Below are 27,028 nucleotides of genomic sequence, written 5' to 3' on the forward strand. Positions count from 1 at the left end.
AACACATTTTGAAACATCACAGTTTTGCACAATATTACAATGGTCCAACTGTTGTGTTGAGCAATGCCTCATGCAAATTACTACACTGCAGACAGGCACTTTGGAAAACATTTTGCATGAGGGTGAGTGTTTGGAAGACCCTGGTGCGTCTCTGCCAAGGCACACCTTTCAGGTGAATAAATAAGGCCGGCTCACAGAGACACCCTGTTGTCTTTGGCCCACTTTTTCAGGATCCTGACGATGTACTCCACCTGTGGGTTTCCTGTGGTTCTCAACAAGGGCAGAACCTCCCTTAAAGTTTCTCTGCGGAAATACAAAGCAACTGTAAGGGCCAGGTCAATGTAGGATCATATGTCTGAGCAGACTCTACATTAAAACAAAACACTGCTAGGTCATGTATCATGTCTGAACAGTCTCTACATTGAAACACACAGCAGCTTTTTCAGAGTGGGCAGCAGGTTGAACTGAAGAAACAGGTATGAGTGCTAACATAACATGGCTTTGAGTCACAATGTTATCCATTTCACCTTGTAAGTGGTTGGTGACTGGGGTTTTGTTCTACTGTAAATAGCCAATTCTCATTGAAAATGAATCCAAGCTAATCACTTTGTTATTGTACGGACTGTTAGATAATATTTCTCTGTATTGACTCAAGCTTTTTGTCATGCTGACTGAGAGTGTTCCAACTTCCGATTATGATTAAAAGGTACCTCGGCTCTCGGCCAGCCAGAATAAGCTGAAAGATCCCAACACAGGCACCTCTCTTGCCCTCCCAGAACTCTGGGCTTGGATCTAAACGCTCCAGGACATCAAATGCCTTTGCTGCATAGTAGAACTGTCCCATCTGAAAACAGGGTGGAGAAGAGCCAGAATAAGGTTGAAACCTTGAAAGTGTTAAATCTCTATAAATGGTTAGAAAAAGCACTGTTGTTGACCTTATAGCAGTCATTTGCAATGAGCTGAAGTAGGCCGACGGTGTCGGCTGATGTCTCCATCTTCAGATAGAGCTCCCAGGCAAGACGCGGCCTCTGGTTCATGATGTCTGTTATTAAAGACCACATGCTGTTTTTGTGTGTTGTTTGTTTTCATACATACTTTATGTACTGTATATAAACATACTGTGAATGCAAGAAAGACTGAAACTCCAAGCACCATAACACACGTTAACTCAGGCCCAGCCATGTACTCTGATGCACTTTCAACTTTTATTTTTATTACAGTTACAAACTGTTTATACTTGTATTTTGTATCATGTAGTGTTGTGCATTGTTTTGTGATGAAACGTGTTGTGTTGTGTTGTGAGCACAACTTGAAACTTGAATAACCGATAAATAGCTACTTACAGCAACGTGCCAGCCAACCCAAGTACACAATGTCATTTTTTATCCTCTCACTCTGGATCAACAGGAATATCTTAAAGGATAAAAATGTTTAAAAGGTTGTGAAATGGCATGATATGGCCACAGAAATGAAAATACGTCTCAACTCAAATTTAGAATTTGTGCCATGGTTTCGTATACCTCCTCTGCTTCTTTGAAGTTGCCAACAGCAGCTTTTGCTTGTCCATAGTTGAAGTTGAATGTGTCATCATTGTAAAAATAGCTCTGCAAAATGAAAGGGAAAAAATAATTCATAACTATGTTCATCGGAGTATTTTAATCTACGTCTAAGATTTCCACCAACCTTGATAGAGTTAAGGTAGATGAGCACGTCCTCAAACTGCCGGAGCAGGAAAAAACAAGACGCCATGCACTGCCTGCCAGGAATTGTGTCTGAGGAGATATAGGACAGACTACTGTCTTTGTTTTCTTTTAATTATGGTGTGGATGAGCAAGGCTACAGGATCTCTTTAGCAAAACAACATGCTCAACTCACCACACTCGCTTGCAGAGCCTCCGACAAGCTGAAAAAACTGTTGTGCCATCTTCAAGTGATCCCTCTAGGATACAATAAATTATGTCCACGGAGCACTGTATGCATCATACTCCTTCAGGATGAATTTCATTATATTAGCCTGTATTTTAACATAAAATATTAATTGCAGCTATACTTACCGACGCCACTTCTTGACCAAGAGCTGCATGTACTACACCCTTCAATATGTATTCCTGCAAATGTTGTGAGCAGAATTAGCCCACTCATGCCTTTACATGGTAATGCCCTCTGATTACATTGTGCCTACCACTGCACTATCCCTGACACTGAGAGAGAATCAAACACACTCATTCGAGTCACACACTTACTGTCCGCTGATGTATATTAAGCCTAACACTGCCTGTAACCTGAGTGGAAGGGGAGAGAGACAGGGACAGGAGAGAGAGATGGAGGTTACAACAAACTGACTCTACCTCACCTAATATCCCAACATGCATTCTCTTTGATCATACCACATTGAGCAAACAAGCATTCAGAGAACATATCGGACATATGCTAAAAACATGCAGTGTTGGGTTTGGATTAGTTTTCCATTGCAGAACTGATATTATTTGGAAAGTGAGGATAGGGGATTAGATGCAGGAGGTATTTGCCAAACCTGTGGTTGGGAGGGCTCCATGTTCTTGGTGAGATTGTAGGCCTCTTGAACATCATCTTCAATTAAAGCAAGAAAGCAGATCTGCGCATAAATATTTTGGGGGCTACCAGGAAGCTTTCTGTCTGAACAACACTGGGCTATTTAGAGGCTATTTAGACAGAAGTTTGGTCAGAGAATGCACACCTTGTCTGAGGTAATAGATGACCAGGTTAAGTCTGGCCTCAACAATCACATCAACAAGTGAAGGAAGCACCTGCATGGCCCCTTCCCCATTCCGGAACACCACCTGGAGACAACAGATTAAAGGAAATCATTGAAAGTAGACATGTCTTGCTATTTTAAGTCCATTTCATAGGAACGACTTTCATTCACACAAATCAATGTCACACATTTTGATTTAAAGTCCCTGTACACCAAGAATAACTATGTAACCCGAGTTTGTCACACCACACTAACCACTCAGACAAATCTGAATGAATAAAAACATTGCCAAGTATGTAAAACTGGGTTGCAAAATCATGGCAAAAGCGCAGTATACTGTGGTTTTAAATGCTGTGGGCAGGTCCACTGACGCCAAGCACGCTGATGTGCTGAAGCCAAGCCCAACTGGGGCTAAGGAGCTGCCCTTCTCAATATACTTGTTCCAATCATTCTTTAAACCAACTAATTCTAATTATATCAACTCTCCAGCCATATGATATATGAGCCTTTTGGTGGTAAGTGCACAATGCATCTTGTGCTAATCTACTGCAAGTGGATTTTTCACAATGTTTGTAGTTTTCTGACCTAATCAAGGTGTTTCCAAACAAATCTGTAGTTTTCATTTACAGGATCGTTAAAATGCTGGCATCCAGGGAAGCTAAATCTCGGATATGCAGACATGGCAAACATCCAGACACCCTAAACATGAGCCTTCTCTGTTGTAGCCTAACTCAAATCTAACTTGTCCACCTGCTCACTCAAATCTTAAGGGGAGGGGTTATGCTAAATGAGAAACTCATTGCATCATCAAAACCCTTATCCAGGACCACCTAGAAAACAGAACTCTGAAAATGATGATGTTCTGTTTAATGGTCTAATGCCACACAGTTTACTGTATTCCTGCTGTTTCCTGCACATATGTTCAGGAGTCATATTAACCTATGCAGGATATTTCCAAACAAATCTAAGATTTTGGTTTACACAGGGACTTTATTTGCTTACAAAATGGGATAAATCAATTTGACATATTATGATTGAATTGCTTACAAAATGCACCAACAACAAAGGATACAAATGTTCATGAGCATGGTGTTTGACATCTAATACTGAATGGTTTTCTGTTGCTCTCACCAAATTGTGCTTGATAAGCTCCTTGGCGAAATCAGTGGAGGAAGATATATCAATCAGGTTCCTCAGTTCTGCCTGGACAACCCCATCGGGACGAAGGGAGAGCGTAAGGGGTCATGCATTGCTCAGACATGCATGCAGCCAGATTTACATATCATTAGCTGATAACCCCCTCAAACATTGTCAGATAAATTATCTAGACACAAATGTTTCAAATCAAAGAACCCCTTTAGCACCAAAAAATATTCAGTACATAATCTGCAGGGTGTAACAACCAGTTTCTTTCAATTCAATTTGACAGTAAGCACAGAGTTCACCAGAGAGAGAGCTTTGTGCATGTGTGATATTACACATGTAAATCATGGTACATCATTACATAAACACACAATGCTGTTGATACAGCTGGATTTTACCTCAGCTGCCTTGCCATTGAAGAGCCTGAAGTGGTTGCAGGCCTTGAGATTGAGGGCAATTGTTGAGTTTGGAACTGTCTGCAAGTAAACTGCTAAGACCTCCTGGGAGACATCATAGTAGTCCAACTTGTAGTAACACAGAGCTACATACACATTCAAGGCGAGGAAGTCCCTAAGCACACAAGACAGTTGTTTAGTGAGCCTCCTGAAGAACCAAGGGCAACTCTCAGTAATTGTTTCTCTAGAGGACTAACTAGTGCCCCACCTTCATTCGTGTTTACTACTACCTTAGAAACACAAGATCTATACAGATACATCTAATTGGCTAGCTATGCCTCTATGGCTACATTGTAAGTGATAAGTTTGCAATGAAAGAAAAATTAAATTTGCCTCCATAATATTTCAATGTAAACACTATAACCAATAATTTACAAATATTTGAAGGGTAAATTATGACAATCCAGTCTCCAATCACTCATGTGGCCCCCAGGGCTCCGCTGTACGGCCATTGATGCCAATTCAGTTAGTTAGTAGTTCATATTATTATTAACTCCACTGTACGCCCATTGATGCCAATTCAGTTAGTTAGTAGTTCATATTATTATTAACTCCACTGTACGCCCATTGATGCCAATTCAGTTAGTTAGTAGTTAATATTATTCATAGATTCAAAAACAAAAATTGTTAGTAGTGGTTAATAGTATTATCAACTCCGCTGTACGCCCATTGATGCCAGTTCAGGTAGCTAGTCGTTTTTCATAGATTCAAAAACGAAAAAAATCCCGTAATAGTCAGTATGCACAAATACTTAACTCATACCCTAAAACTCACATGTCTATTTGCGCAGTCTGACTACACAGAAGGCATATAGCCTAAATGTGGCTCACAAACAATAAATAGCCTAAATAAAACATTCTCCGTGGACATATATTTGTCTGCTTTATGATATGACTACTGTGTGATTCTATGGAGATAGCACATCCATAAAACCTGTCTGGAAACTGGGCAATGAACTTGAGGTTAAACTCATGCACCACTCCCCATCTTACTGGGCAGACAACTCACAACTAACTCGCTATCACTCACAGCTAATTGTTAAAGATTGCTGATATGCATTGATAAGGATTCTTAAGTGTTGATACTGACAGCTGTTTTAAAAATATTTGCAAAAACCTGATGTACTTTAACAAAATGTCTCATCTAGACCACAAAAATATTGGACATGATAGAGCTTGTAACTGGTTTCGGGACTACTTGTCCCAGCGATTTCAGTGTATAAGATCCAGGAATATCCCGTCTGAATTTTCGCCAATCATTAAGGGCGTACCCCAGGGGTTTTGGGCCCGGTCCTTTTTACAATCTATATCAACGATATTGCCCCCTCCGTAAATGGCTCTCATGTCCAATGACACAGTCCTGTACTGTATTGATGATATTGTCCAACTTGCTATCAATAATCTCCAACTATCATTCAATGCTCTGCAGGAAGCTTTCTTTAATCTTAAACTCTTACTTAATGGCAAAAAAACAAAGCTTATCATTTTCTCTAAATTCAGAAACACTCAGCCTGCAAATGCAAATATTACCACTTTTGATCTTTTTTTCCTTTTTCTTTTTTTGACAGGGTAACAGAATATAAATATCTTCGGATCTAGTTAGACGAGAAGCTTATAGCTTATAAGCCTATTCTTACTGATAAACTGTGACAAAAATTAGGTTTCTTTTATAGAAACAAATCAAGTTTCCCAATGAGTAGTAGGAAGAGGATTATCAAAGCTGTTTTTTGTTTTTATCGGTGCTTGATTATGGTGATGTTTTATACCTAATGCTGCAGAGTCATCTCTCAAAGCTTTGGATACTGTATACCATTCTGCACTCCGTTTTATTTCTGGTGATGGTTACAGAACCCACCACTGTACCATGTACGAGAAAGTTGGTTGGTCTTCCCTGGCTGATAGAAGAAACATGCACTGGCTCTTATTTAGGTTCATTGTAGGTTCCCTACCCCCTTACATCTCAGGAATACTACAATGGAGGGCTAGCCCCTATCAGACCAGACTAAATTAACATTAAATGTTCCCCAGGTCCGCTCCGAATTTGGAAAATCAGCCTTTTATTACAATGCCCCACCTCTTGGAACAGTCTCCAGCGCTCTTTAAAATTAAGGACTCCGTCTTTTAATCAGTTTAAATCCCTTATCACACACTTTACTTCCCCAGCTTGTAACTGTTTTCTAGTTAAATCTATTATTTTATTGTTTATTATTGTTTTATGTTGTTTTATATGTTTTTATGTACCCAATTTATTAATCTATTTTTATCTTACATATTTATCTTCTTATTTATTTTATTTATTATTTATTTTATTATTTGAAAATATTATGTCTTAATGTATTTTAGCGTGCATTCTTCTTCCTCTACTTCTTCCTCATTTGTATTGTGACCATTTAATCTCGGCTTCATTGTAAATGAGGGATTCCCTCAATGAATAACTAAATAAAGGTATACTACTACTATATATTTTTATAATTTGATAAACTGTGTATTTATTAGGCTATTATTACCTGCATAGGAAGTCATTATTGTATTTTCTGACTCCCTTTATCTTCTCTCTGTCTCAATATCTCAATACATGTACATGCATGAGTTCACTGTCCTCACTGCTCTCTATCTATCAATTGGATAAAAAGTCTGAATCTCATATATTGCCCAGAGTAGAGCAGGTTGTTAATACTGAGTCATAATGTTATGCTCACTCATTCTATAGTTTCAATAATGTTCGAGTAATTAGCCTTTCAGAGCACAGATTTCTGAGTCTGTCACACAGTGAGTTTTTTTACAGAGTGGTGTGAAGCATAATACAATCAGACAGGGTCTGAGAGTGAGAGAAAGTGGAATAGAACATTATGTCCAATATTCCAATGTGTGGTTTAATGTTCTGCATTTCTCATTAGTGGGTCACTCTGATACTAAAAGTATGATTCTATGTAATGACTGTATGATATCTGTACTGTCCCTGTGTATATTTGTGTGTGACTGTATTTAGAGATAAGCGAGAATATTATGACTTTGCACTGTTCTGCATGGCTGCGTCAGTCGCTATCTGCTCCGGATTGCCAGGTTGCCACTAATCAGAGTCTGATTCAGTGTAGTCCACATGAGATGGGATGACCAACGCCATCTCCTGTCAGCCTGGAAGGATACTTAAACCCTAACTATTTCCTTGTCTAGTTAGAGCAGCTGATGGATCTTTAGGTGAAGTCATGCTGTCTCTCCCTTGATGCGCATCATTGTAAATAAACTCTGTTCCTGATTTTTCATACTATTGGTCTGACTGGGTCTCTATTAAATCTTGGTATCAAAATGACCATCAAGAGTCATCAGTTGAAGTCACCTGTTCTGCAGTAAGATGCGCTTGTAGATATCAATAGCCTCCTGGTAGTGTGAGCGCATGTAGTGGATGGAGGCTAAGCTGAGTTGGTCCTCATCTTTGTCCTCGAGTTTCTGATGGAAGCCCATCAGCTTTTTCTCATCACTGAACTACATGGCATAATGACAGAAACAAGCAATGCTAGGAGAAAAACACCTCGTCTTTCAAATCCCATGCAAGGCAACTAAATAACTAGAAACACACATACACTTCATGGACAAAAGTATTGGGACACTTAAAAATCACTGAATTCACAATTTCATTCAGACCCATTACCAGAAGTGTACACTACCATTCAAGTTTGGGGTCGCTCAGAAACGTCCTTGTTTGCAAGGGAACTAAAATAACATCACATAAATCAGATATAGAGTGTAGACACTCGTAATGTTGTAAATTACGCAAGAAATGATTTTTAATACAATATAAATACAAGTGTACAGAGGCCCGTTATCAGCAGCGGTCTGCCCTGTGTTCCAATGGTATAATGTGTTTGCTAATCCAAGTTTGTCATTTCAAGAGGCTTACTAATCATTAGAAACCTCTTTTGCAACTATGTCAGCACTACACACCAGCTGCATCTCAAACTGCTGCCCTGATTAAAGAAACAATGCAAATGGCCTCCTTTAGAGTAATTGAGTGCCCTAGAGAATCAGCTATTATTGGTTTGATTAAACATAGACGAACATGAACTGGCTTTAACCTGAACAGAAAGAGAAGTAGGAGTCCCCAGTGCACAACTGAGTAAGACGACAAACACATTAGTGTCCAGTTAGAGAAAGAGACACCTCACAGGCCCTCAACTGGCAGCTTAAATAAAAAGTATCTGCAAAACACCAGTGTCAATAGAACTTCAACAGAAGTGCTAACTTCAGGAAGCTAGGCAGAGTCTAAGCAAAGAAAATGTCATATCTCAGACTAATAAAAATGATAGATTAAGATGGACAAAAGATCGGACAGTGGACAGAGGAAGCCTGGGGGAAAAGTGTTATGGACAGACAAATCTAAGGTATTCAGATGACAAAAAAGAGCATTTTTCAGACGGAGACCAAATGCTGGAGGAGTGTTTAACTCTGTCAAGCATAGTGGAGGGAATGTGATGGTCGGTAGGGGTGCTTTGGTGGTGATGAAGTGGGCAATTTGTACGATAAAAGGAATCTTGAAGAAGGAAGGCTATATACCCCTCCAGTTTGTAACTCCATACTACACCATGTGAATGGCACTTGATTGGAGCCAGTAAAGGGTCCTATAAAGACATGGTTGGGCGAGTTTGGTTTGGTAGAACTTGACTGGCCTACACAGAGTTCTGACCTCAACCCCACAAAACACCTTTAGGATGAACTAACGGAGATTGCAAGCCAGATCTTCTCATCCAACATCAGTGCCTGACCTCACAAATGCTCTTCTGGATGAGTGGGCAAAAAAATCCCAGACTCACTCCAAAATTTTGCAGAAAAGCCTTACTGGATGAGTGGAAGCTGTAACAGCTATCATACGTCTAAAGATTTGGAACAGAATGTCGTAAAAGTTCCTGTTGTTGTTATGGCCAGGTCTCCCAATAATTTTATTCATATAGTGCATGTATGAACGTAATGGTTTAAATTCCAACAGGGCAGGAAAAACCCATAGAGAAGCAAGTTTTAAGAGTGTGTCAAGTGAAGACACATGGAAACTAAACTTTTATGTACCATCACTAGACAGAGACAAGTATATTTGACCAAATACAAAAGTAAGCCAGACCTTGTGTGCCAAGTGGAACATAAGCCGATTCTGAAGCTGACTCTTGGGAGCTGCAAGGGCAAAGATGAAGCGGAAAAGGTGAAGAGACTATAGTTGACAAGCATCTCTACAGTAAATTTAAGGAGACAGGCCCATACAGAAAAACTAAAATATTGAAATCTTTTTTTAAATGTCAAAAATATTTTTGGGCCAATTTTGAATATTTACATATATTTCAAAATATACTGTGAATATATATATATATATCAAATATATTTTTTTGTGTATGGGGGGATTTTAAGAGTCTCCGAGTGGTTGACATACCCTTATTGGCTGCCTCCTCTGCCTCCTTGTAGAAACCCAGGAAAAAGAGAGTGCATGCCAAAAACACCCATACATCTGGGCGGCAGTCTTGCTTTTCTGTTAAAGCCTTATACTCCTAAAGAGAAAAATACATGTGATTCATAGCTTTCAATGAGAAAAACAAAAAAGGTTTTTACAATGTTACATTGTTCTTCCAGACCTGCATTGCTCGTTTGTGGTCACCCATGTGAAAAGCACAGTATGCCAGCCATAAGTCTGCATCCTCGCCTCGTTCTCCAATGCTGCGTTGGAACTTATCAGGATCACAAAGACAGTACAGTATTACTGGGGCTCCAGCCACTGCAGATAATATTATGGGAAAAGTGCATGCATTATCAGTTCATCACCTCGAGTAATGTGATGGCTCCTACATAGTCTCTTTCACTAAGATAATCTTCCACTAATGGGGACCCTTTCCCTTTGATTCTCTTAATGACTGGAGCTTCCCCACCAATAGCTGGCTTGACCCTAGAGAGAATCTAGAGGGAGAACAAATAATACAACGTTACACAGAAAACTTCTATGGTTGCTACGTCAACACTATCTGGAAAACACAACGCATAACAGAAAAAGCATACGTCTGTCAATAACGTTATCGCTACTGTTTTGAAGTTAACTTTAAGCGTAACGTTAACGTTAGGATGGCTAGCTCTAACGTTACGTTAACGTTAACTTAAATTAGGACAGCAGTTTGATCGAAACTTAAATTGAAGGCCACTTACCATTACACAAACCTTTTATTTCTCTAACGCAGTGTCACGGTTTGGTACAATTTTGCAGGACCAACCAGTTACATTAGTCGGATAGTTGTGCTGTTCATAACAAAAAGTCATCTGTAATGTCACTGCTTTTGCTCCTTTGTTGACATTGCGATAAGGTTTCTTAGCAACCGTTTCGCTTTACAACAGTTTGGCTGTCCGGTTGGAAACGCGGACTAAAAAAGTAAGTTCCTACGAAGAGCGGAGCGTTTGAGAATCTTTGGTTCCTACAATTTTGGCATTTCACTTTCAAGTAATATCTCTCTCAGAAACTCTCTGATCTACAGGACAAGGCTGTTACGGATGCATTTAGGTCACACATGGGTCAGGAGAAGATGGGGCTGGACTGTAATTTAACAGAAAAGAAATCAATAAAAAAGTTATTTAGCTGACCACTTTATTCAGTCGAGTGTGTGGCATCCTCAACAATACGGCTGGCTCATGGCAAACTGCATGGGGTTTATGACCTCAGATGTTTGGGAGGCTTGCTCTTTGCTCACCACATGTGCCATGCATTTACTTTTATTTTGTGTGAGTGTGATGGGTCTGAAGTCATTAAGCGATTTTGCATTTTTTGTTTTAGGCGTTGGGATGATAGTTGCCATTTTCCAGGCCTGGGGGATAAAACTGGTGTTGAGGAACATCTGGAAAAGGTCGGTAAAGACAGGTCCCACCTGGGTGGCACAGACAGTGACATTCATCCCTGTAGTTGTCTTTATGAAATCTGGATTAGAATCATTTGGTAATTTGGTAGGATCATTATACTTTTTTCAAAGCAAGTCAATTACCTAACAGGATCCTATAAAACAAAAAGTGCAAGAGCTGACTAAAAGCAAGATAAATTAATTATTTTGCCCCATGACTATTTCTGATTTCTTGTCTCAGGTTTGGAAGTTGTCGTAGTAGCCTATTACAGGTGAATTAAGAGTTATGTTCATTGTTTCCTCTAATCTGCCAGGAGCAATCTTTTATGTTGCTTTTACAATATAAATTACAACATCAGCCTTGGCAATTGTTCACAATGACAATTCACACTTTTACTTGTTAACATTTTTTTTCAATCGCAAATTGAAAGTTACTATTACTATAATACATTTCAATTTACATTCAGACTTGAATGGCAGAACATTTTATCCAAAGCATGCAACAGATGGACCAGTGGCAGAAAGGCAAGAGAGGAAAAAAGCATTACTGGGTTTCTTGGTACACACAGCTCTGCAACACGACACACAGTATTTCTACAGTCATACAGATAGGACCATTCAATTATGTTGATTCTCTTTTTAGTTTTATTTTACAGGTCATGTGTAAATATTACAACATAAAGCATACTGAAAACATCAGTCTGAAAATATCAAGTCAGAAATGTCAAGTCAGTGACAGCCACGAGGGATTCCTGACGGACATTCTTCTCTGCACCAAATTGCCGTTCTTCCTTTGAACCTGCCCAGAAAAGTGAGAATGGTTGGTCATGTTGGGCAAAAGACTCATTCATTATATCATAAGATCAGCAACCGCTTGCCACTGCCTGTGTACATTCAGTGCACTCACTTTTGTCTGGAAATATTCTTTATAATTCCAATTTGGGTACGGTTATTACAAATCTTTTGAATTGACATTTGAAGCTATTATGCAGCTATAACACAAATGTTATTGTTATTGTTATCAGTTATTACATCTTTTTTTGACAGGAAAGGATTTTGAAACATGTGGTCAGTTTCAAGATTTGAATCAGATAATTTCTGATATATAGTATGGTATATTTGACATGAGAAGTATAGCTGTAACTGAATTTCGGTTGGAAACATTCTTCTTTGTCACCTAAACTCTATTAGGGAATTATGAGAATCAAACAGTTTCGATATTAAGCATTTCCAACAGCTCTTGTCTGGAAGACTCAATCAATGAAATCTATGCATCAAGACATAGAAACAGCATTATGTACGCACATAGGCATATTAAAACCGTAATAATTATCTAACGGTGACTGAGAGGAACTTCTTACACCAGGCCATGAACACTGCCAACAGACACGCATCATCCAAACCTCATCAACTAGGGCATAATTAACACATAAATGTTGCAAAGATCCACCACATATAATCCTTTCTCATCAAAGAGAAAGATGTGGAGAAGAATCTCTGCAATACTGTAGCACACTTCCTACACCCAGTGCGGCACAGAGAAGCCAACACCGGGCTCTAACTGTGTGCAAAGATGAAACACAACAATGTAGTATGTAAGTTTTTAGAATTTTACATTGCAATCATTTATTGGGTCAAGGTGAAACATTTCATTGTACCTCTCTGTCTCTTGGTCGTCTCACTACAACGGTGCAAGATGAATCAACAAGGTTTCAGTTGATTGAAGCAAGTGTTATACAAAACAGACCAGTCATCACCACACACCCATGAATGATGGATGTCTGTCGGAAGCAGTCTCTGAGGAGTGAAGGAAACAGACAGCTGAGGTTAGATTGCTGAGTTACTGTATATACTCACGCTATATATTTCCTGCACAAGGGTCATTCCGTGTCAAATTAGATAAGGTTGTTGCTGCACTGTCTACCTTGTCATATATCAAGGTATGAACAAATTTTGTTCATACCTTGATCATATATCTCATATCCAAGGCCTGTAAAATATTTATTTTCAAATCCTATATCTTCATATTATTGTCAACTTTGAAATTACTTCAGTTTTACAACCTGAAAACCACATTCTCTGTAAGCAATGTTTAGGCATTAATATAATGAAAAGTATTATTCATAGGCAGCCCAAACTTTGTAGGGTGGAAGACAAACATGTTCTCCGTATGACTGAACCATTAAAAGTATGTACAGCATTCTCATTCATTTTCTACACCTTGTTTTTTCCTTTATATCCTCATGTGCATTTGTTGCAGAGACCTCAAAAATCAGCTCAACATTAAGTATTGTATTTGCAGACAAAATAATGATTGGTGCCATGTGGATACAAAAAATGACCCTCAATATCACCTGTATTGCACTTTTCATATCTAGGACCTTATATAAAACTATTGGGCATGCAGTACAAACGTTTTATTGTCCAATTGTTCGCTTCCCAAATGGTAATCTATTTGCTATATAGATAATAATAGGCTAAGGCGCGCGTGTGAACTGTGAAACATTTACATTTGATTTGAATTGTTTTGAAGATCCTCAAAAAATTCGTCCAGCAATGCGTTCAGCTGTCATTTCGTTGACAGTCTACTGCCACGTGCACTAGCCTGCGTGTTCTTTCCATTCAGAGAAGCAAGATCCAAGAATACAGAAGTAATTCTGAGGAAGAGATAAAAAACCAAGGTATAAAACAAATATAACAATGGGCTATCAACAGTTATATTGGCTATTAAACTAGGCCTACTTTATGCCACCGTTATACTGTAACTGACTGTAACTGTAACAAGTCTGTGTAACAGCCTACCACCACCAAGTTGCAACAAATCTAGAGCCTGAGCCAATTGTTTACATCAAAGCTCTCTATCTCATGAGCGTTGAGAGTCAGATTTCGCTGTAGAGATTCAATATACCAAGACTGTGCATGAATTATGTAGGCTATTGTAAGGTAAAAGTTATAATTTTACCGAGTGCGGAGACTCCATGTTCGGCAGGACAGCCAACGCGAGTTTCAGAGGAAGGACTGCCGGATGTGATGTCACGATATCCCTACCTCTTTTTTTTTCAGCAGCTCAAATAAGCTTTTCCCATTTCACCTAATAAACACCCGAAAGATGTTTTTCGTAGGCTATTTCGTTTTTGACATGAATTACTTATCCTTATGTTGACATTTCACTTCACAAACTTTATTTTTTTGCCTACTTAAAATAGGCTAGGCCTACATCACAGTTCAAATATAATCAGTCTAAAAAGCTTAGATTGCATGATCTAGGCTAGGCCTACAACATAGTGTAATCTTTGCATCAATATAACTTTCATTTAGTCCATAGCCTACATGTTCATCCAAAAGACATTTTGTGCGCTCTTGCAGGTGTGTTCTCAAGATGGAGATCTGAGGTGTTGTGTTCAGTTTGTATTTACTGAGTTTTACTAAACATCAATTTGTTTAGATCAAATACCAATACTTTTGATTTATGTTATGTTATTCAGAGAGAAAATACCTTTTTGGTTCTCTTATATGGGGTGAAGGGTCAAGTACTACAAACAATGGTTCATCAGATCTGGGTGCTTGTGGACCAACTACCTCATTGAAGGCAAAACATTAAAGCCAAAGACCAGACATCATCACACCATTAAATTAGGTCAAGCTGCCATGACCCAACAGTGGCAATGACCTGATTCAATTCATGGCTGTGGCCCTTTACTAGCTTTTGTACCCTCAGTCTGAGTGGGAGGGTTTGGGACAACAAACTCACCCTTCATGGAAGGGCCGTCAGCTACATTTTTAATGACTGAAATGTTCCTCTGAGTACCTTTTCATTTTACGGTTTTTTTGTGACACAGGATATTTGGTTGTTCATCCACTGCTAAAGACCATTTTTGGTTAATAACTCATCCCTTAGTGTTATTTACTACATTCTGTAGAATTCCCAATTTAAGTAACTAACATCATTGGATATTTTGTTATTGTTATACACAGTTCCTATATAGTTATGTACCAAGTATTTCTGTGTGAATTCCCCCAGTCTTCAAGCTGGGTTTGTTTCTCCAGTTCTATATGTCTAGTATTATTTCAGTTATGAAATATGTTTTTGCCTCGTTATCATATTTACAAATATAAACACATATGACCAATGACTCTGATCTCTTTTACAAAAACAACAATACACATACGCCTAGTAGGCTACACATAGGCCTACTGTGTGTGAGTTGGATGGAATTGGATGGAAACGATCGGTAACATTTCCATTTGCACACGCTAGATGGCGCTTTGCGCATGCGGGTGAGATAGAAACATGCTCTGAGTGACGGACGAGTGGACCATATTAAGAAGACAGCGGAATGGAGATACCATATTAAGAAAGAGACCATATTAAGAACATAGCGGAGACGCTGACTTCCAGGTTAAAGACTCTCCTGTGTTGCAACTTTGTTTGCCAAGGGATCCAAAGTTCTAGGACAATATACAGCATAATATGTACATAGGGACAGAGTAAATTTGATTGACAAACCTTATAAAAGTTAACGTTTACAAGATTGAGGAGAAACTACCTTTTGTCCTAAAACAGAGTAGATTACCTGGTGTAGGCTGTTTCATATGAAGAAACTCAGATATCCTTTCAATATGTTTTGAAGTTTATTTTCATATAGCCTCTGCTCTGTTCAGTGTTGATTTGATGGTGCTGTTTTTGTTTTTTCCATGTTCTTAAAAAAGGATATCTCATCTAGTCTATCATAAAAGGGCTGTTCCTGTACAAAACAAAATCTATGCCCAATAACACTCTTTGATATGCTCATGTGGATCTATTAATACTGAAGGCTATCTTAATATGCTATCTTGTATGTTACGTCACTGTTGACATGTGTATAGTACAGAATGGTGATTCATCATAGACTTTTATCATCTAATACAACTGTGTTCCTCCATTCAACAGGAATCCAGTGAGAATAATAAATGTGTTGACACTGCTGAAGACTACAATAGAAACCTTCAGACAGAAAGATTTAATGTGATGTGGCTGGCCTGGTAAGATCTCTACGCTCTCTCTGCTAACTGAAGGTGTGCTTTGCTCTGGCAAGTAATTATTGGGCCCCAAAGATAACTGTATAATAGGGACCCACCAGCCTCAATGCCATATTAACACCCGCACAGGGCAGATGGCCTATTCTTGTTCATGGTTACAGTAACTGCTTGACTGGCATTGGTTAATCATAGTCCACACATCATTATGTAATTCCATCTGGTTCTGCACATTGCACTTTCCAGTAAGAAGACAAATCTAGTGTTAAAGTACATTGTTTCATTTGAAGAAAGAGTGCATAGGTGTTGTATATTATGTATATCATATGAGTTCATGTTAATAACATCCATACAACCATAGAATGTTAGGCAGACCTAGGAGGACAGGTTTGCTGACTCAGCGAAGGCGTCCCTCTTCCCATTGCGCTCGTTACTCTGGCCCCATTTCAGCACAGCCTTGTTCTCCTGTCTTATCTCAACTGTATTGTCTGCTGATAAGCATGTCCATGTCCTTTCTGTTACATGTCCAATAAAATGTCCCCGGTCCTTATCGACAGCACCTTTTTTCACTGAAGGGCAAGGATTTTTTCATGTCATGCAAACCTTTCTTTAAAAATAAAACCCCTCTTTCAACATAAGTTGTCATGCTGTGAACCTATCTTTTTGGAACACTAGTTTTGAACAAAAATCTGTAATGGCGCTTCAAAAACAAAAATGAAAAATACAATTTTAGGATACATTTTTTTTTTAATGGCAAAAATATTAAACATAAGCAATGCTAGTGTTTATATAAAACAGCATTTCATTGTGCATTTAGTAGTACCTTAGTAACAACAATATAATAAAGATGGTCACAAATTCACAAAGAAAGTGCAAAGAAGTGCATCCATCTAGGGAAAAAAAGATGTGCATTTTGAATGGCAGTATTCAGTCCACTTTCATCTACTGTAGCATACAATGTCAAAATCAACTGTTATGTGCAGTGATATGAAGTAGTCAATCTTCAGACATTATAACTAAAAGCTTCTCAGACAGAGTATTAGTGCAAGAAAAGCAAAGTTAAGTCCATGGTAGAGTGGTTTGAACTTTATAAATCTCAGGTTTCATATAGTCACATTTAAAACAGAGGTGAGGTGTTCACCTCAAGGCCTGCAGTTCTACCTCCACAGTCAATTCAACCAAAGAATTACTGTCTTTCTGTGTGCACCATTAATGCAGCTGCCTTACACTTGAAAAGACAAATGGCATAATTCACAGTCACAGTGTCTCTATTGGCAAGGTGAGCCCACAGAAAGTCGTTCTTTGCACTCTCTGATCTGTCCATACACGGTCCCACTTTTTACAAGGTTGCCGACCAACTTGTCCACTTGTCTATCACTCGCTTGTTCGTCCACACTTCCCTGACGCTCTGTGTCTTTGTGTCTGGTCCTCCACTCAGGACTTGAGGCCTAACTGAGCCATGAGCTGCTCGTACACAGTCCAGGCCATGGCCGCCATCATGGTCCTCCTCAGGCAGCGAGGCACACCACCTCGGAAAAACCCACACAATCCATGTTCCTGCACAGAGATTGGGGCAGCGTAAGTACAGACAGACAGACTTAATACTGCAAACTTTAAGATTTAGGCCAAAGAAAAGGCATAGAAGAACGTAGGGTTAGACTTTACTTGACAGTATCGTCATAAGAGTGACATCACACTTCATGAAGGTGTCATAAACAAGTCATAAACTTTATGACATAACGCTTCTGTTATTAAGTGACATTCGGTTTTTGTCATAAGAATTTAGGGTTAGGATTAGGATTAGGGTTAGGTTTAGGGTTAGAGTTAGAATTAGGGTTAGGGTTAGGGTTAGGGTTAGGGTTAGAGGTTAGGATTAGGGTTCATGTGTCATGACAGTGTCATGTCACTCTTATGTCGATACGGTCAAGTAAAGTGTTACCGAACGTAGTTTTAAAAAAATGAGTGCTGTTCTACACATGCCAAGGAGCTTGTGCCAAAGAGCTTATGAGGACAAGAGAAAGATCCCTGCTTAGAGGGCAAGAAATGTGTTTACCTTGTATATGAAGTATACAGCATCTGATGTCCTCTTGTAGAGATGGGGACAAACTTGCAATTGCGTTTTGACAACATCTGCTGGCTGAGTCACCAAGGAGGCTAAGACACCAGACAGCACCCCACAGCTGAAGTTACCCAATGGTGCGTAGGACGATGAGCTAATCTCTACAAAGGGAGATAGAGAGAAAAATAATCAAAATTAGATTATTTCTTATCTGACACGTGTAGAGTGTAAATGTGACCTACTTTCATTTCTGGAGAAAATTAGGGTGACGACTGATCTAACCAATTCTACTATAAAAGGCAGTATTTCTTTAGTCCCAGCCAAATTCATCCATCACAAGTCATTGTAACACTCACGCATTGGCAGTGCGCTCTTGCTTTGGCTGTAGAACATGAGGTAGAGGCCTGAGAAGGGTGCGTCTCGGAGGAGTGTGGCTGCCAGGCCGGAGAAGAGGGCCCGCGGGCCCTCAGTCTGCCACACGCTGCGCAGGGCCCCCAGCACACTGCTGTAGTTATACCTCCCACTCTACACCACACACACAGACGCACACACACACAGACACACACAAGGAGCATGTTAGGTTTAAACACTGAATGGCCTTTGTGTATGAAATGTATGTCTATGTAAATGAACTTGCTTTGCCTTAGTTTTATTGACCATTTTGAGTGTAATCTACACATCTTATGTACACTGTAATGTATTTTTAAATTGTGACTTTTCTGAAATATGTACTCTACTCATATTCTGCACACTGTGATTCATAACTGTGTTTCATATAAATACATACCTCAAAACGTGTCTTGATGACAGTGACAGGCAGCATACACACCCCTGCCACCACACGGGCCCCAGCCCCCAGCATCATGGCCTCCAGGGCCTTGGGGCCTTTCTCCAGGAAGAAGTGCTGCTTCAGGGAGAAGTAGGTGCTGAAGTAGATCCCCACACCAGGGATGGTGCGCACAAAAGACTAGAGGAAATTAGCAATTAGCAATTAGCGTGGACATAATAAGCTTCCTTCAAGCAGCTAAGCAAATGGATGAAACAATAGCATGGAGTTTTGGCTTCATTTCTAAGTAATGAAAGGGTCATGTTTTTTACAGTAATTGTTTGATAGGTAAGAGTGTGTGTGTGTGTGTGTGTGTGTGTGTGTGTGTATGTGTGTGTGTGTGTGTGTGTAAGTACATGAGATAGAGTGAAAGAAGAAGGGCACTCACTGGTGACACTCCTTTCCATAGTCCTAGGAGCTTTTCTGTCCTCACCACACTGAGAAACACGGTCACCATCCCCACCCTCGCAGAACTATAAGAGTGAAAACAAGAGTTTTTTTAACTAGTAGATAGTAGAACCACTAAGCAAAATATCCATACCAAACCTCCAATGACTGTGTAGATCAATATCCAATGAGAGATAAAGAACTGGTAACAATAGACTTCATCAGCTTACTACATCAATCGTTGGGCCCATACACCACAACGTCAATACATCTGCCTAACCCCCACTCACACTCCAAAACTACAGGCCTTAAGGGAGGAAAGGGCCAATCACACATTGAGTATTGCACTCGTAGGTTCACTGACCCTGGCTGGACGGTGTTGTGCAGGGTCTGCAGCCGGGTCTTCACCAGGTCCAGAGGCTGGAAGAGTAACGTGGAGCAGGTTCCACTTAGAGAACCACACATGAAGGCCTTAATGGCAGGATGGGCCTGAGGGAGACAACGACACACAAGGGAAAGGAACGTTCAAAGATGTAAAGTAAAGATTATCGGGTCAATTTTAGTAATCATATCAAATTAAGGGTAATCTACTTTTGTTGAGTTAGTGTTTGTTGTTTCCAGTGTACAGTGATATACTGTTTCAATTCTGAAAGAAAATTTTATTACAATACCATCTACATACAGTGATGTGTTTTGTGTTTTTTTTTGTCTGAATATATATATAATGATAATGAGTTATGTTTTAGGATGGTTTAAGGGTCTTGAAGGAACATTGTTTTTTTCTTGTTTATGTTGAGAAGATTTGGCACATTCCCACCTCCTCCAACCACCTCCTACACTCCTCCTCCCAAACTCTTCGTCTTGGTTGTAAACAACCCCCCCCACACACACACACACCCACAACAACTTACAGCGACCAAAAACAAAATCAACAAGAATCACTTACAACACAGTCGGACAGATATTGTTCATACTCTTACATATACACAATACACATCATCTAGGTTTAGCCTACTTTCTCTTCTAAACAAATAAGATAGATCATTTATTGCCACGTGTTGGTGTGTTTTTTCCAGGAAGATTAGGAATAGCATAGCTACCCTTATGCAGAGGCGTATCAAGCTTTTTAAAAGTGTGGGGGTTGTGGGATAGGGAAGTGAAACAATCCGGCCAAATTATAAATAACTCCCTACAGGGACGTTGTAAGTATTTTCTGAGAGGGGTGCGGACTATATTGGCATGTATCCGGGAGTTTCTCCCCCGAAACTTTTTTGAAATTCTGATTGCTAAATAAATACACCATTTTAATGCAGTTTGGCAGGGACAGAACAAGCAGCGCCCCTCATATGTGTGGCTCATGTGACATGTAGGCCTACATGATCTACCTGCTATCACTTCACTATTTGACACTACCCTACATGGAGACATATCTCATGTTATAAATGAAGAAATCATTTCAGAAATTATGTTTTGTGCATGGTTAGCAGGCTACAATAAATTGCCTAACAGACAACAGTCTAATTTCGAGGTATCACTGGACTATTAATATAATACCTATGTATAAATGTAAAGGACACAAAATAATGACAGAACTGTAAGCTCAAATTCAAAAACGTTTTAAGTCTACCCAAACATATGCAAAGGGAATATAAATAAATTGTGTTGCATGTAGCCATCTTAATTAATGTCAGTTTAAAGATTATGATTAGCAGTTTCTATGCTGTTTTCAATAATAGTTACAGGAAGCCACGTTGTTGATGTTGTAGCCCACGTTACCTTTCACTTGCTGCAGGGACGCACACTTTGCATGAGCGCTCATACGCGTTCTTTGAGTTCTACATGCTGGAAATCCTAGTTCTCAGATAATGTGTCTTGACGCCGCTGTTTGTAAAATCAAAATAAGATGTTCTAAATGGAACGCGATCGTATTTAAGACATTGAGATCTGTAGTACATGTAGAACGACACACATTGACAGTGAAATGCCGCCGACGTTTGTAAGATCAATAAGATCAAATAAGATGTTCTAAATGGAACGCGATGTAAGCTGTTCAGATCTTTTCCAAGCGTCTTGGAGACGTATATGTGCTGGCCTGGATGTCTATATAGTTGATGACACCAAATTAATAACAAGGCTATTTCTGATTTGGGAAACTTTTAGCCAATCTTCCTGCAAATTATCAGACGTGAAGCACCAGGCATAACTTAATTTCGCGGCTACGTGGACCAGTAAGCTAATTGTTGAGGAGGCCCATAGTTTGAGAAAAGCTGCAGATCATAGACAGAGAATAATGAGAACAGTAGCCAAGGCCCTTGGTGCGCGCACCCCCGCTTTCACTTTGACTCGTGCATTTCTACATTGTGACAAAAACTGTCAGAGAGACAGTGAATTTTGGTTTACTAATAATGTGGTAACAATTATCATTTCAATTCTACCTCATATCTGATCACTGCAGACTTTATAATGCAGACTCAAGCAGCCTTGAAAGACGCACACTTTGAATTTGATCAGAGCGGCTCGGGTTATTCACTGACGCTAACTTGATGTGATTGGCTGGATGACCGTTCAATCAAATCAACAGACTTATTTGTGTCTCTCTGTGTGTGCGTTATCAGAGCCCACCCTTATTAGACATACGGTTCCAACTCTTTACGTGAGCGTTTATTTCCATATTTTACTTTCGTTTTAATCTGACAAAAAGTGTGGGGGATAGAATCGTGTTCCAGGAAAAGTGTGTACGTTATAACACCCACATCCCCGACGCTTGCTACGCGCCTGCCCTTATGTAAGAACAAAGCCACAAAATAATTAGGGATGATAGATAAAAGTGAAGATTTTATAAGTCTGTACTGAAAATCTTTGAGAACGAGTCTGACATATCAGAACAGAACAAAACAGAACATGGCTATGATAAGACGCTTTGCTAAGCAATAAGGCTTTGTTCCAAATAAGAAACCTCCAACCTTCAGTCTGTTGGCTCAACCTGAATGCAGGTTTCTATCTCCCTTTTTGTTTTTTCCCCCCTCTCCCTTTCTCTTTTTATTGGGTCTTCCAGGACTTGCCCTTCTGGTACAGCAGGCCACAACTCTATGCTGACCAATAGGAGAATTGCTACACAGAGGCTTGGCATGACTCAATCAGCCTACCGAGATCACTATAGCAACATGTCTTGAGTGGCCACAACTCTGACCAGACCAATGGCAGCACTGGCATTCAGAGGGAATGGCATGACTCTACCGTGGTCCAAGCACGTTAGGAGTGCTGCTAAAGGAATCTGACCCACTTCTTCCAAAGTCACAAAGGAGTATGTCAGCGGCAATAGACTTACACTTAATTCAGGCTACTTGTCACAGTGCCAGACACGTGAGGAGACTTGTGTTTTTGGGGAAAGTGGAAGTTTCAGGCTGCCAAATTAGGGGAGAGGCACATGACTAGGTAATGCATGAGTAGGCTAATGGTCTCCCATTAAAAATAAGACCAGTTTAATGTGGCCTGCAGTTACTTCACAAGTTGGGTCAATTTATCAACCAAGCATGTAAGGGTGAAGAAACACTTTTTGTTACAATTTTTGAAGAAGAGGTCAGTGCTGTAACCTGATAAGAAAAGGCTGACAAATACACAAGAGGCTTATTGAGAGCTGTTTTTTTTGCCCACTAACCTCCATACATTATCGATTTTTGGCAATTAACCCCACATTTAATATGCTGCAAAGTTATTTAAAAGTATGCATGCAAATCCAGACACTCAATATATTCAAGAGACTCACCAGAGATAGTTCCATGTTCCCAAATAAAGGTTATTTCTTCCAAAACAATAAACTGTACCAAGGTGGATGAAAATATCCTCTTCTTCAGGCAACAGGTCTTCTTTGTCTTTAACGACCCTCTATCTGTTTAAAAATGTTCATAAACAGATGTTTAATCAAAAGCTGCATTTGTTAGATCAGTCAATCCAATGATTTTCAACCCTTCAGAAATCACTTGATGTTGAGATGACTTGAACCTATCTGCCGTGGTTGTTCTGCCTATTTCGCCTCTACATCAACCTAATCACCTGACTCGCACAATGTTAGGAATTAAGAAGCAAAACTAAACGTGGTGTTACTGATTAAGCCATTAGCCATCACATAAATGTCACAGGCTAGTCCTGCACATTTGATTCAATCATAGCACGCTCTTCTTATCACGTAGTACTGTTCTCTTAATTAGGCTACCGAACTGAAGTGAATCTGGTGTGGATCACAGTGGTAAAGTTGGTTTTATATTGGACGTTGGATATTCGACACATTCGAAAAATCTATTTAGCACTGACTACGACGGTCGAGTTTGTGTCAAACCAACTTTAATGTGTTTAAACAAGGCCTGCCTATATTACACAAAGCTTCTTTTGTCCAAAAACCCATGTTTTGATTTTATGAATGTTTTATGCTGATAAAAGATTTCAATCTATTATGCGGCTTCACCTTTTGACTTACCCATACTAAAACACATCTCCTGAACTCGCCTTACTGCCCTTTCTAGTACACAAAGCTTCTTCTTCCCTAAAACCTACTCTTTGATTTTATACAATTTTTAATGTTAAATGTTTCAAATCTATTATGCGGCTTGCCTTTTTGACCTACCCATGTCAAAACACATCTGGTGAACTCAGATTACTGCTCTATATAGTACACAAAGCTTCTTTTTCCCCAAAACCCATTATTTGATTTTATAAATATTTTTTAATGTAAAAAAATGCTATAAATGCTTTAAATCTATTATGCAGCTTGACCTTTTGACCTACCCATGTCAAAACACATCTGTTGCACTCAGCTAACTGCCCTTCATAGTGCACAACGCTTCTTTTTTCCAAAAACTCCCTCTTTGATTTTATATAATTTTTTTGTAAAATCAAAGAAGGAGTTTTTGGAAAAAAGAAGCTTTGTGTACTATGTAGGGCAGTTAGCTGACTGCAGCAAATGTGTTTTGACATGGGTAGGTCAAAAGGTCAAGCCGCATAATAAATTTATAGCATTTTTGAATAGTAAAAAAATAATATAAAATCAAAGAGTGCGTTTTTGAAAAAAATAAGCTTTGTGTACTATGTAGGGCAGTTAGCTGAGTGCAACAGATGTGTTTTGACATGGATAGGTCAAAAGGTCAAGCCGCATAATAGACTTAAAGCATTTATTAGATTTTTTTGTACATTAAAAAATATTTATAAAATCAAAGAATGGGTTTTTGGGGAAAAGAAGCTTTGTGTACTATATTGAGCAGTAATCCGAGTACACCAGATGTGTTTTGACATGGGTAGGTCAAAAGGGCAAGCCGCATAATAGATTTGAAACATTTAACATTAAAAATTGTATAAAATCAAAGATTAGGTTTTAGGGAAAAAGAAGCTTTATGTACTAGAAAGGGCAGTAAGGCGAGTTCAGGAGATGTGTTTTAGTATGGGTAAGTCAAAAGGTGAAGCCGCATAATAGATTGAAATCTTTTATCAGCATAAAAAATTCATAAAATCAAAACATGGGTTTTTGGACAAAAGAAGCTTTGTGTAATATAGGCAGGCCTTGTTTAAACACATTAAAGTTGGTTTGACACAAACTCGACCCTCGTAGTCAGTGCTAAATAGATTTTTCGAATGTGTCGAATATCCAACGTCCAATATAAAACCAACTTTACCACGGTATCTGGATCGCAGTAACCACTCTGACAACATATTCATAAGCAACAATGTAGTTCACTGCCAAACAGCAGTAGGGCTAGCCCATAGTTGTTGATCACAAACAATTTGTACCAAGTTATTGTCAACAGAATAAGTTGTCATGCGGTCTAATTTGTCGTAGCCTATGAATGCGCATAATGGAGTAAGTAAGATACAGTCAGAAACACGAACAGACAGACAAACAATCAATCAATCAATCAATCAGAATATAGAGCTCTTGACTAATCAAAAAGTGAAATTGTAGGCATACTTACATTACTGGATTTAAAATAAAGTGTCTAGATGGTCAGAGAGAGATTCGCGTCTGGATGGATCTGTCAGTGAAGACTTGGGTAACCCACGATCGACGTGACAGCAAACCAGTTTGAACTCACCATTGACTATTATTTAGCCGAACTCCTAACCCAGACAGTCGCAGTGGAGCACTCTTGTGGTGAAAATATGCAATTATGGACTGACAGACATTCCTGCAAATAACTGCCATCAGCCATCTACAGGTGCTGGTCATATAATTAGATATTATCATGAAAAAGTTTATTTCAGTAATTCAATTCAAAAAGTGAAACTTGTATAATGTATACATTCATTCCAGACTGATATATGTCAAGTGTTTATTTCTTTTAATTTTGATGAATATATACTGACAACTAATGTAAATCCCAAATTCAGTATCTCAGAAAATTAGAATATTGTGAAAAGGTTCAATATTGAAGACACCTGGTGCCACACTCTAATCAGCTAATTAACTCAAAACACCGGCAAAAAAGTGTACAAGCAATAGGGATAACCGCACCCTGGAGAGGATTGTGAAACAAAACCCATTCAAAAATGTGGGGGAGATTCACAAAGAGTGGACTGCAGCTGGAGTCAGTGCTTCAAGAACCACCACGCAGAGATGCAAGACATGGGTTTCAGCTGTCGCATTCCTTGTGTCAAGCCACTCTTGAACAAGAGACAGCGTCAGCATCTCGCCTCGGCTAAAGACAAAAAGGACTGGACTGCTGCTGAGTGGTCAAAAGTTATAGATAGATAGATAGATAGATAGATAGATAGATAGATAGATACTTGTTGAGTATCCCCAGGGGAAATTCAAGGTCTCAGTAGCATACAGACAACACACACACATTCACTAACAGCAGAAAAAGTAATTAAAAGTATATAATATAAAAACACAACTAAGCAATAAGGACAGTAGAAGATAAAGAATATACTAAATATACTAAAATACAAATTATACTAACTAACACTTAATCTAAATAAATTCTAAAAACAGTATCCACATAGTGGTGATTAATCAATCAAGAGGCGCTTGCAATGACTGAGGCAGGGACTGAGCCTGTGATTCTCTGTGCATTATGGTAAAACTCTGTGTGAGTGAGTGTCATGGTGATAGTGCAAATGAGTAAGTCCAACAGTGCAACAGTGCAAGAATAAGTCTATATATCTATATATATAACTATTTCAAGAAAATATATAAGTGTGGCCACAGTTCAGCCGTGGCATGGAGGGAGGGGTTATGCATATGTGCCAATGTGCTAATATAGCACGCAAACAGTGAGGCAGAAAGACAGTGGTAAAAAGTGGCTAGTGGACAGACAGTATCCAAACATGGAGGGGGTGAAGAGGCAGACAGACTATGCAGAGAAGTCTATCTCTCCTCTTCCCTTAAGTGAAGCATTGAACAGTTCAATGGCCCTGGGGACAAATGACTTCCTCAGTCTGTCTGTTGTGCAAGGCAGTGAGCGAAGTCTCCAGCTGATCAGGCTCTTCTGCTTAACAATAGTGCTGTGGAGTGGGTGACACTCATTGTCCAAGATGTTGATCAGTTTGTTCAGGGTCCTTTTGTCAG

At 39.2% G+C, this 27,028-nt stretch overlaps 2 protein-coding genes and 1 long non-coding RNA gene across 3 annotated transcripts; all 3 read right to left on the bottom strand.

The window, feature by feature from the left end:
• Positions 1-6: 6 nt before the first annotated feature.
• LOC143103093 (intraflagellar transport protein 56-like) lies at positions 7-10,634 on the bottom strand. The gene is made up of 18 exons (XM_076266882.1): positions 10,506-10,634; positions 10,131-10,262; positions 9,944-10,036; positions 9,745-9,859; positions 9,442-9,491; positions 7,669-7,814; positions 4,276-4,447; positions 3,866-3,937; positions 2,717-2,819; positions 2,534-2,589; positions 2,055-2,108; positions 1,876-1,939; positions 1,684-1,772; positions 1,521-1,604; positions 1,344-1,413; positions 936-1,042; positions 711-844; positions 7-303 (listed from the first exon to the last, which is right to left on the bottom strand). The coding sequence occupies exons 1-18, from the start codon at positions 10,506-10,508 to the stop codon at positions 192-194; spliced, it is 1,656 nt and encodes a 551-aa protein (XP_076122997.1). The 5' UTR covers positions 10,509-10,634; the 3' UTR covers positions 7-191.
• A 380-nt stretch (positions 10,635-11,014) lies between these two features.
• On the bottom strand, positions 11,015-14,194 carry LOC143103094 (uncharacterized). The gene is made up of 4 exons (XR_012982717.1): positions 14,148-14,194; positions 13,696-13,842; positions 12,844-12,982; positions 11,015-11,984 (listed from the first exon to the last, which is right to left on the bottom strand). It is a non-coding gene; the product is annotated as an uncharacterized LOC143103094 (long non-coding RNA).
• A 2,749-nt stretch (positions 14,195-16,943) lies between these two features.
• LOC143102118 (mitochondrial glycine transporter A-like) lies at positions 16,944-25,510 on the bottom strand. The gene is made up of 8 exons (XM_076265514.1): positions 25,434-25,510; positions 23,240-23,362; positions 19,838-19,962; positions 19,475-19,559; positions 19,048-19,227; positions 18,617-18,785; positions 18,255-18,421; positions 16,944-17,758 (listed from the first exon to the last, which is right to left on the bottom strand). Exons 2-8 carry the CDS (start codon positions 23,252-23,254, stop codon positions 17,636-17,638), a joined length of 864 nt encoding a protein of 287 aa, XP_076121629.1. The 5' UTR covers positions 23,255-23,362; positions 25,434-25,510; the 3' UTR covers positions 16,944-17,635.
• Between the last annotated feature and the right edge of the window lie 1,518 nt (positions 25,511-27,028).

The sequence above is a fragment of the Alosa pseudoharengus genome, unplaced genomic scaffold, assembly GCF_046254945.1.
Source record: "Alosa pseudoharengus isolate Yale_2024_CS ecotype anadromous, Long Island Sound unplaced genomic scaffold, YU_APseudo_1.1 YU_APseudo_1.1_scf_4, whole genome shotgun sequence".
NCBI classification, from domain to species: Eukaryota; Metazoa; Chordata; class Actinopteri; order Clupeiformes; family Clupeidae; genus Alosa; species Alosa pseudoharengus.